The following is a 12,321-nucleotide window of genomic DNA, read 5'->3' on the forward strand; positions in this document are numbered from 1 at the left end:
TTTCACTAACTAAACTCAAAAGAACAGGCACCTTCCTGTACTCTGCAAGGGTACTGAATTACTTTGTCAAGTGTTTCTTTGGCATAAAGTCAACCATGATCAAATTTGCAGAGGATACCAAGGCTAGAAAGGGAGCAAATACAGAGGAGTGAAAAAGAAGACAGTGAAACCTGCCAAGTGATCCAGGGAGATTAGAGCTGTAAGAGCAGTAGCCAACAAGATAATAAATGTTGTAACCTACATCCCTTAAGAAAAAAAGGGACATCAGAATTACATAGGGAGATCCCACCCGTAAATTTCACGTACAATCTGGAAACATGATTACTTTTCATCTTGTGTTGATTCAGTTAACTTTACCAATAAGGTAATAGAGATTGATACCTTTTCTCTTCATCTAGCTGACTGGCCAAGTTAACCAACCGCTAACTTCTAGCAATTTTCAAATCCTGAATAATAAGCTAAAACAAAAACCACGTGCAAAATGGTGAAGAATTCACAGATCGACCAAATGTATCTGGAAACTATTTTTTGTTAAAGAATACCGAAGTAATGCAGAAGACCCCTGGTTTCACAGAATGCAGGGCCCAAAGCCCAGAACTTCCAAAAGGAATCTCCTACAGTGTAATGGTGGCAAGTGAAGATAAGTGTGAAAAGCAAAAAAGCTATTTCACAGATTTTTTGTTGAAGGAAAATCAACCCGTCAGAAATAAGATACAAGAATTTACATTAATATCTATGAGAAATGAATGTCCCTCTAATAAATACGATGTACATACATTTAGCAATGACCAAATGGGAAGTGAACCATCCATTTCTTGGGTCCAGGAAATAGAAACAGGACAGTGCTAAATATTGAGACAGGAAAGTTTTATTAGGAAATTGTTAATAAAAACAGAAAGGCAGTTCTATAGAGCAAGAAAGATAGATATTGACAGCTTCGTGAACAAGTCAGGATGAAGGGAAAAATCCCCTTGCCTTATTTCACACAAGTAAACTTCATTAAATACACTATCATTAAACTAATACCAAAAGCAGCATGTGCTCAGTAATGGAAACCAACTACAAAGGTGATTAAATACAGCCAACACTGAGCATGACTATAAAAAACGTGGTCCCTATAGAGCAAGCATACTGAAGGGAATTTTTTTTTTTTTTACCACTTTTATTACAACATTTACCACCCTATACTTACAAAGCTACACATATTGAACATCTTGTTTTACCAAGACTTCAAATCACAAAAACAATTATATAATCAAAAACAGAACTACATACATTAAGCCCTTAAACAATATGCAAGGTCTTCATAAAGTCCCTTGTGCACTTTTAAACTTTAATAACTTATGTTAGAGGTATGATAAAAACAATCTGTAAATGGCAATTAAAAGCAAATTTATTAAAGTTTTAGGACAACTAGAGTACACAATGTTAGACTTCATGAGTAATAACAAATTTATTCTTAAATAAGATGGAGCTCTGTGCCACTCTGTTCTGAATGTACGACAGTTCCTAAATGATGTTTTCCCAAAGAAGGGGATAGGCAGAGGTGGACCAATTGCTTGGCCACCTCATTCACCTGACCTGTAGCCATTGGACTACTTCTTTTTCTTTTTTTTTTTATGGACACGTTAAAAGTGTAGTTTACTTGTCAAAACCACATTCTTTGGTGGAACTTTGGGTTAGGATCACCAATACAATTAGTGCAGTAACTCAAGAGCAACTGGGAAACATTTTCAAGGATTTGGAAGATCAGACTGAGCACTGTATCATGATGGATGGTCGTTATGTTGAAGTCTAGCATTATGTACTCTAGTTGTCCTAAAACTTTCCTTTTAAACACCTAGAGGTTTCTTACTTTCTATAAACTAGTTTTAAAACATGCTAATAAAGTCCTTAATAACAATTCCTCTGGTCCCTTTGGTATGAGTCCATATAGTACCATCTCCTTTGCTAACAGCAGCTGTACTTTGGTGACATTCAAAGTGGTGGACTCTTTCCTAAACACCCTTTGCATATACACGTTCCCAAAACACATCCCACTGTTTCTTCTTTCCTGCACCTCTCCCTTGGGTACCATGATGAGCTCATCAAGCCCATCTGTGTTGCACTTCTCTCATTGGGAAGATATTCTTACAACAATCCATGATAGGTCAGCATGTTCACTTTTTAGTTGTTTACCCACCATAACTCCCCAACACCACCTAAACCTTCTCTCAAGTTTCCCACCAGTGCCCTCCTATCTCCCTGCCCTACCTTGCCTATTTTATACCTCTGCATGAATCCTTCCATCCTGATATAATAAATCAGTGGTTGCCACACGCATGGACTCTTCAAAGAGGTCTGATATACTTACCATTTTTTCAAAATTGCAGCTGGGTTAAAAATCAGGAGATATATGCTACTTTCCCCTCTCTTCATTACCACCTTGCATATTGCACTTACATATTTCACACAAACAATCCTAAATGTGGCAGCCCCCTTATCCCCCCCCCAACCATGTAAATCACTAGCTTTCTAAGCAGTGCATTCCTTCCCTCCCTCTCTGGCAGCACACATACACCAAAAATTTCTAATTTTGTTCCCCTGACTGATAATATCATTCACTCCAATCTTCCACTGATGACCTCTACATGCTTTGCTCTCATCTCTGGGGTCCTGAATAATATTGCTAACCCTGACACTTCCTTCTCATTTGCCCCTAACCACCAAAACAGTCCCCATCTACAGCTTTTTTCAAAGTGTTTATAATCCCTCTGCCCTAGTGCACCACATTCTCATAGGAAGAATATGTCTGCCCTTATTTGGCTCAAAATTGGTTCAATTTGTTCCCATCTTTTCCTTGTTAAGATACTCCTGACATTAAATAAAACTATTGTCAATGCTATTTAACCTTGCTTTAAAATAAGTGTGCCTATCCCTTTAAAATTTGTCCATGCTTGCTTTGAGCTGAGTACACCTGTCATTTTAAGGTTCATCCATGCTAATGCTCAGGGTAGTCTACTTCTCCCTCTCCCTAACTTGCATTCCTGTAGACTTTGTAAGCTGCCAGATCACTTTCACATTCAGGAAAGCTTGCATATTCCTGCCACTTCCCACCTTCTGGTCTGAAGTCTGCGTTGAAGACCAGTGACAGGAAACTGATCACTGCCTCTTCTCCCAACTCACCTCCCTCATTATCAGGTTTCTTCTTCCTGGTCATCAGCCCCTGCATTTTCTTTCTTTTCCCAACATGTTTCTCAGGTTCTTTCTTTTGCTCTAGCTCCATTTCTGTTGTCTGTATGGTGTCTTCTTTCTTCCCCATCCCCACCTCTGTGCCTGAGCTGTTTGCTGTTCCTACTTTCCCTTTCATTCCATCACTTATCTCCTCCTGCACTGCCTCAATCACAGGAATGTTGCCCCCTCCTGTTTCACCCTCCTGAGGGGTTTCTTCTATCATTTCTACTTCAGTGTCCATCTCCTCCTCTGGGTTTTGCTGTTACTCAAGGGGTCTGAGGATTGCAAAGGCTTTTGGGGAACCTATGATACAAGGGTCCCTCTCCCTTACAAATACAGATTTCCCTTGCAGATTCTGTATGTGTGAATTCTCTCTTATGCAAATGACTTTTACAACAAATTTTGTTATATGTGAGGTAAATTCACTCTTATATGATCAGTGTGGTGGAAGCCCACAGTCAGCTGCTTTGTGCAGTGCATTGTGAGAGTGACACGCACCAAAATGTAGTCTCCTGTGTGGATCTGTGCTCCTCGCTCATTGCCTGCAACGTGTTTCTGTAGTTGCCATCCCCAGTCCTTGGGCCCACACTGTTCAACATCTTTATCAGCAACTTGGACGAGGGGGTGAAAAGCACCTTGTTCAAATTTGCAGATGACACTTAAGATGTGGGGACAAGTGCTAGAGGAGAGGGACAGGTTGCAACTAGATCTGGACAGGTTACAGGGGCGGGCGGATGAGAACAGGATGGGTTTCAATACTGAAAAGTGCAAGGTATTGCACCTGTGGAGGAAGAACCAGCAGCATACCTACATACAGGCTGGCGAGCTCTCTTCTCAGCAGCACAGAGGCAGAGAAGGATCTTGGAATTACCACTGATTCCAAGATGAACATGGGCTGCCAATGTGGGGACATGGTCAGGAAGGCTAACTGCACCTTGTCATGCATCCATAGATGCATCACGAACAGGTCCAAGGAGGTGATCCTCCCCCTCTATGCGACATTGGTCAGGCTGCAGTTGGAGTACTGTGTCCAGTTCTGGGCACTGCACTTCAGAAGGGACGTGGACAGCATCGAGAGGGTCCAGAGGAGGGCCACTCGCATGATCGGGGGCAGCAGGGCAGGCCCTACGAGGGGAGGCTAAGGGACCTGAGCCTGTTCAGCCTCCACAAGAGAAGGCTGAGGGGGGATCTGGTGGCCATCTGTAAACTGGCCAACAGGGACCAGCAGGCAATGGGAGAGTCCCTGCTCCCCCAAGCACTACTGGGAGCAACAAGGAATAATGGCCACAAGTTAACTGAGAGTAGGTTCAGGCTAGACATCAGGAGGCACTACTTCACAGTCAGGGTGGCTAGGATCTGAAACCAACCTCCAAGGGAAGTGGTGCTAGCTCTTAGCCTGGGGGTCTTCGAAACAAGGCTAGTCGGGGTCTTTTGACCCCAGCACTCTTTCCTACCCATGGCAGGGGGTCGTACTTGATGATCTGCTCAGGTCCCTTGAAACTATTACAATAGTGGTCTGTGCTTGTGTGTACTGTCTGTTGTTGGTGAGTACCAAAATTGTCTTGTAAAAGTGGTAGAAATGGGTCTGGAGGTCAGTACAGTTGAGGTCTGGGAACATATCCTTATTTGTTACATTGTAAAGTGGATTCCCTTTATATGAATTTGAGTTATGAGCTGTTTTCCAGGAACACATGTAGAGCGTAAAGCAAGGGAAACCTGTAGTTCATTTTAGGGACTCCTCCCACTCTGCTGCTCTATGACCCATCCCTTCACATCCATAGAACACCATGAGATGACAGCATGCATACAGGTGCCCCCCTTTCCACATGTGCTGCACCATTTTGGTTGCCCATGGTATATTATAAAATGTCAGCGTGCCCCTATCTGGATCACTGATGGGAGGTACAGCACTCCACACAGGCTCCATTTGTCTGCTCGTAACACTACTCATGCCCTCCAAGACCCCTTCTGGATACCACATTTGTCCCTTACTTTCTCTATCAACATGACCCTTTGGATGTACTTTTCCATTTGTCTTTCTGTGTCTTCTGTCTCTAATAAATCAGTACATTTGAACTCTATTCACTCTTTATCTTGACTTTTCCCTCAGTATGAACTTTATTTCTCTTAATTCCTTCCACGTTTCTCTGCAAATTTCTTCTAAAAGTTCTCATACCCTTCTCCACCCCCGTAAGTCAATTCCCAAGTCTTTCAGTTTGAGAAAGCAATTAAACCGACGAGATGCTCTGCCTGCGCCTCTAAGCATCTCATCAGTACTGCATCTCAAGCAGTACCTTTTCCAGGTAGTTATATGTTTTCATTGCCGATCCCATCTGCCTCTCATCGTTGATTAAAGCTGCCTTTATCCACCGCCTCCGCTCCTCTCTGGCTTTTCTTGGTGCCTCTTCCACGTTTGCCCCACTGTACCACTCCCAGCAGAGCAGCTTGCCATAATGCTCCAGTCATCCCCCGCTTCTTGCCCGATATACCTTCGCCTGCTGCTCCCACTCTGTCTTACACTTTCCTTTGCTCTTGTCTTCCTTCTGGCATTGTCATTTGCTGCTTCCGCTTTTGCTTCTGTTGTCACCTTCCTTCTATTCCACTTTTGTCCACTTTCCATGTCTCCAGATCTTCATTTCCTTTCTTCAATTCTTTTCCACCTCATCCTTGCCACCATTGTCATTTATTTTGAACTTTTGGTCTCCTTCCTCTATTTCTTATACCCCAATGTGCTGTTGATCCCTTTCTATGCCTTTAAGGCATAGAACACTCTTTCAATGCTGATGTGAACCTACCACAAGGCTAGGTCAGTGTATCTGAATAAGCTATACGGTAGTGCCCATTGAGCATAGTCTCCCTCAGTGCCAACTCTTTTTTCAAGTCATGGTGAGCCACTATACTGCATATATTTTTATTTCCTTTTCAATTCCACAGCTGAGCTATGCCTTTCTTTCCCATTTCCAATTATTCCTGTTTCTTCATCAACTTTAAATGTCTAGCAAACATCACCAAATGGGGCCTTGAACAGTTCACCTAGAAACCCTCTGCTGCCCGCTCTCTCAGCCTCTAACATATGATTAGTGTGGCTCCACCCTCCATGAGGCGGAAGGATTGGGCTGTCCTGTGCTTCATCTGCACATACATTTTTGGAGGATCCAAGGACTCATAACAAGAACACCTGGTTCCAGTCATGAGTGGGGAGCTAATTAGCACGTGGATCCTTTGTGTGCACGTGTGGGGGAGGAATTGGGGGGATCTGGAATACACACACAAACTGAGGAGTGCTGAGCTATGGAGTTACTATGGCTTAAAACACTGTTCACTCTGCTGGGGCCCAGCCCAATGAACAATACGGTAAATCATGAACCTTTTGGCTTTTGACTAAGATCATGTATAGTAACAGGAATGAGAATGGTGTAACTGTAAAGGTGTGTGTTGGGCTATCAAGTGAACTACATCAGTCATAAGACAGCTGATATGTATATACCTGTACCAATCTGTCTTGTGACTGATATGGTTCACTGACAGCCCAACACATGCCTTTACAGTTGCACCATTCTCATTCCTGTTACCATACATGGTGTGTATGCACACACCCACACCCACCCCTATATCGATCTATAAATAAAATAAAAGTATGGTTTCTATTATATATAGTAAGTACAAAAGTGTTCCTTTAAACTGTGTTTATAATGTACTTGTGCTAAAACTTGCGACAATTTTGAAAAAGGTAATATGCATCAATTCTGGATAAACTAAGTTTATGGATACCTGTAATAATTCGCCTATATGCAAATTACTACAGGTATATTTAATTCAAGATCTGTGTTTTCAAATTTGCTCCTCACTTCCATGTGCTCAGCAGTGGGAAGGGGACAAATTCAAAGCAAACTCCAATAATTCGATTCTATACCTGGAAGACTATAACAAATTTATAAATTTACAAATTTATACATTTTCCATATATAGAATCTAATTATTTGGGGGGCATCTTATATGCAGGGCTGCCTTACATGTGAGTAAATACAGTAAGTGTTATAAGGTTTGGAGGGTTCTGTTTAACAAAGTATAAATCCTCCAGAGCAAAAAGCCTATGCAAATGGTACATTTTTAAAAAAAGAAGAAATGAGTTCAAAAGTCCTGACACAAGTTTATGGTAAAGTTGCATGACTGAAGCTTCTGAGAATCCACCAACCCCAAAATCCAACAGGCTACATACAACTGCCCTCCCGCACCCAAGAACTTTTTCTATAAATACATATAATTTAAGCAATTCTCTCCAAGATCTACAAAAACCATTTATGCCCTAAATTTTTATGAACACATGTTGCGCACTGTAAGAGCAAAATAAAGTTTTTATTGAGAGATTATTAATTAATAATCAAGTTATGTATATTTATTATTTATTCCAGAAATGCTGACTAAAAAAAATCACTACAGCTATCAATTTAACAGTAAAGTAAAAGGTAATCAGCAAATACAGAACTTTTCAACCCTACCCAAGACCATTAATGCAAGTTTGTTATTGTGCAGAGTTTTTAATTCTCTGAATTTGGATATTTATTTCATTATCAACCACACCACTATTTAACCAATACAGTTACATATTATGCACTAACTTTTCCATGAGATGAACCTATACTGTTTACATAAGAAAAATGAAAGCAGCACATCTATATGATTGAACATGCACATGTTTTTAGTGTTCACTATACAAAATTAATATCAATTACTTTAATAATGAAACTATCCGGTATCCATACAACTGATTAGTTTGGAAAGTATAATTTCCTATTTGAGTATGGATATTTTGTTTTCACCATAATCATACATCTAAATTTAGGAGAAGCTACCTATAATACTACTGGATGTCCTTTTCAGGTTCCTGGAAATGAAATTTTTTTTCTTGAATGATATCAAGGAAAGAAGTTTTCTTCACTCCAACAGGATAGACACGAGTGTTTGAGGTACTCTAGAGTTTTATAAAAAATGAATTCTGAACATTTTCAGAAAAGTTTACATTAAATGCAACATGTCTGTTTCTTATCAGTGTGAAGTTCAGCTTTCCACGCTATTGTAGATTATCTTTCAGATGAAGGCGGCATTTTTTAATAATAAAATGCATTGATAATTACTACTTAACTAACACAAATGAGCAAAAAAGCAGGAAACAATATGTTAGCAAATAGAGAATGTAGAGATTGAAATAGAAAAATACCCCTACAATTTAACTATTTTTAATGCTCTGCCACAGAATAGTATTTTCAGTCTGGTGTAAAGCTATAAGTGGTGTAAAGCTATAAGTGCAACCTCCCTCTTTGCCAACAGGACTAGATGCTCAAGTCATTTTTATAAACAAACCTACATTTAAGTTTCATTCCAGTGATTGCATACAGCTGCTACCCTACAAAATGCACCATAATCAGGTCAATATTATAGCCATTTCAATATATCCCTACTAACAAATCATCTATATAAAGGACAATTCTGAATGTATTACTTGGAAAACAGATTTTCTGTAAGCTTAATTGCAACCAGATCCTTTCACAATCCACAGAAGTAACTTAACATGACTCCATACTGGAGGGGAAACTTTTCTTAAGTACAATTTGGTATGCACATATCAAGTATGTTAAACAATTCTAACACTTTACATTACATTGACTTCTGCCGTTGTGTGTTTCTCTTCTTGTTTTATCTAAAGAAAATAGTGAAGGGAATGCTTTTATTCATCCTGAAACCCTACCCTCTATGGTAAATCAAAGCAGCCTCTTGCCTGTCTTTTGATATAAATATGATAGTTTAAAGGCTTTCAAACATTTAGTGAGAAACTACCAAACAGCAGCACTCAACACAGAGCTTGCTGTATCACCTCAGTACACTTAGCACTGACCTGCTAAATCCAGAAACAGAGATGGCTCCCCTGTTTCCAGTCCAAGATAAATTCAGCCACTGGACGAGAGTGCAGCGAGACTGTAGATACTCCAGAGATGTGTCATTTATCCTTGCCCAGTAAGGTTGTAAACTGAGATGAATGTATTGTAGAGGGTCACAGCAATGCTGATATAGTAGCTTACAAGTCTGTGCTAGTCTACACAGGTCAGGTACTGTAAGATGACTCAAAATCAACTGGATGAGCTATATTGAAAACACAAAAAAAACAAAACAAAACAACAAAACACAGATGGTCATACAGCACTGGAAATGTTAAGGGAAAACTAAAATGTAAGAAAAGATGTTCTAATGATAAAGAAAAGGTTTGGGGTTTTTTTGGATGTCTCAAATTGGAGATTAACAATTGAATACGACTCCACGGTCCTGTCAGTTTAATATATTAACAAAGAGAAGAAAAGCAAGAATCTTTCAAATTAGTATGAAGCTGCTTAACTTATGCTAATTTAAACACTAACAAAAAATGTAAATACTAGGGGACAAATTTTAATCTATCTATTAGGTAGATAAGTGCATTTAGGTGCCTAAATGTGATTCTATTCCACCCTGGTTGAATTAAAACCCTCTTAATATACAAGATGCATGCATCCTTCTCCTCCCCCTTGCTTTTTTTGACTCAATCTTAAAAATGTAGACATATCAATAGACTTCAGAACAGGATGAAATAGGACTGCATTTAGGTACCTAATAGATGCACACAGTGTAGTCCCGTGTTTACATATGTTCTTTTACAAAGTTTGTCCTTTCAGTTGATCAGAAGACAACTTATACACACCTTCTTCTTGCTTGTAGCAAATTTACCTTACTTCTTCAGCTTGTAGCAAATTTGCAAATGACACATGCACACACAGACTTTGTTTCAATTTTCCCATTCCTTGAATTTCTTCTGACTTACCCTTCTGCTTCTTGCAATGAGATCCAAACATGCTTCAGCTCTGGACCAATGCCCCCACTATTCTCCTATATTTTTGCCTGCAATCTGACTAGACAACAACCAGATGCAGAGAGCTCTCATTTCCCAATTCTTCTTTTCTAGCCTAATCATTCTCTTGCTTTGTACTTGAAATGTATCCCCTGCTCCCTTCAAGCAGTGGTCACTCTGGTACTGGATTGAGTCCTAAATTTCAAAGTTAACAACCATGGCTTCAGAATAATTATCAGTCTACCTCATCCTGAGCTATTTTGTTGGGAGCTACACTACAACAAAACATTGCCCTTTTTAAATTATTCACCAAAAGAGAAAATGAAAAATTGGAATTATTCTCAGTTATCCTATCCCATTATATTTTTTCTTTTTTAAAATAAGCATTGCTCATAACCATTAATAAATATAAATATGGATATTAATGAAAAAAGTAGACAAGACCAAAAAAATTTCCATGTAAAAATTTAAGATTTCAGCAATGTAATCTCTAAAAATCTTCAATTAAGCCAACAATCACATTCACAGACATCTTAATACAAATGATTAGTTGGAACTGGCTAGAAAATTTCCAATGGAATATTGTTCCATTAGAAATGCCAATTCAACAAAAGCCAAAATCATTTTGCAGAAATGTCTCTCTGGTTAACAACAATTGGCTTAAAAAGGAAAAGCTGAAAAAAAATCCTTGTCACTTTTTCAAGAGGGAATATTTCAAATTTAAATTGCAAAATGATTTCTTACCTCGTTCTTTAAAAACTGTTATGCAATGATATGATGTGTAGGTATCTCCATAATTTGTGTTGCAAGTGCAGCAGCTCCTTCAATGTTTCTAATTTTACTGCTTTCCCCCTCTATTCCTGTTTCGTGGAGGGGTCCTGCTGACTGGGGCCATTTGGCGCCGATTGCCAAGGAAGCAAAACACATGGCATATTTAAAACCTCTGCCAATCGGGGAAGGGGAGCAAGGAGCTAAATGAAAAACATTAAAGCCACCGCTGCAGGGGGAACTTCTGGTATGATTTACAGAGATTCCTAATGATGTGATATGGTTAAATGAAACATCCACATTTTGTCAAAGAATAAAAAAAAGTTTTAACTGACCTGAAACACATTTTTCCCTGAATTTACATTTCACAAAAATTTTAATTTTTTTGTTTTTCTTTTGGAAAGGAAAAAAAATCCAACACTGAAAAAAAAATCCACCAAAATGAAAAATGCCGTTTCCAACCAGCACTAGCATTTAGATAGCATAAATATCCAAAACACATGCAGACTCCTCACTCAGCTTGACCATCTTTATTTCAACTGTACCATAGAACCAGTACAATTTTTTTACACATCAAATTCCTAACAATTTTGTATTCAGCTTTCTTCTTTTTCAGGCAACACAAAAGACTGTATTTTGTTGAGGCTAGCGTTCAGATTGTATATTTCAGGACAATTCTGAGGAAATAGATGTGGTTGATCTTACTGATTTTATTGTGACTGACAGTTTCCTTCAGAGCTTAGGATTCGGGATGTTTAGGTATTTTGATAACCAAATAGTAATTACATTGAAAGCTGAGACAGACAGTGTGGTTACTAAAACTGGCTTATCTGAAGAGTCCTTGATTTTGCCTTGGTAATGTATGTGGTTATATTAGATTGCTAACATGTTATATCTTCACTAAAACTGTTAATTAATTTTTCACTATTTTGACAAACAGTTTTGGCTATTTTGTAATCTTTCTACTATTACAGTTTTCTTAATCCACAGGAAATAGCTATTTTCTGAAAACTCTCTGTTTCACAAAAACTTATTTTCCCCACTGTCTTTCTAAGGCAATTAGGTGAGTTTGCTCTTCTTCTGTTAAGCAGGCAAGCTGATCAGAAAAGGGAGGCCAAATTAACAAAAATTATGTCCAAAATTACTTCCTACTTTTACAACTAAAGGCAATGGTGAACAAGACTATGCACAGCTCGCCCATGTTCCTTTCAACCCATTAAATTAGTTAAACTATTTGATAACAAACTAAAACTATACCACTCCATAATATCCAAAATGAAAAAAAATATATAATGGAACCGCATTTAAGAATATGACATTAAGACAGTTATATATTCTTGCTTTTGATTAAACAGAGATAACAGGTTCTAAGCCTACAGGCTAATAACCATTAATCACTGCAAGTCTAGAGTCTTGTGTATGTCAAAAAAACACTTTTTATGTGTATGTATCCTAGTATAAAGTAC

At 38.7% G+C, this 12,321-nt stretch overlaps 1 protein-coding gene across 5 annotated transcripts in view; it reads right to left on the bottom strand.

Moving 5' to 3' along the window:
- FBXL4 (F-box and leucine rich repeat protein 4) overlaps nucleotides 1-12,321 on the bottom strand; it is a 152,486-nt gene that overhangs the window by 78,506 nt on the left and 61,659 nt on the right. For all 5 annotated transcript variants that reach the window (XM_090037134.1, XM_090037137.1, XM_090037136.1 and 2 more), the window contains one exon: nucleotides 9,107-9,351. In XM_090037134.1, the coding sequence (XP_089893260.1) occupies nucleotides 9,107-9,351 (245 nt within the window). The remainder of the gene's footprint in view (nucleotides 1-9,106; nucleotides 9,352-12,321) is intronic.

The sequence above is a fragment of the Crocodylus siamensis genome, chromosome 1 (genome assembly GCF_052110815.1).
Source record: "Crocodylus siamensis isolate JL-2025a chromosome 1, ASM5211081v1, whole genome shotgun sequence".
Lineage (NCBI taxonomy): Eukaryota > Metazoa > Chordata > Crocodylia > Crocodylidae > Crocodylus > Crocodylus siamensis.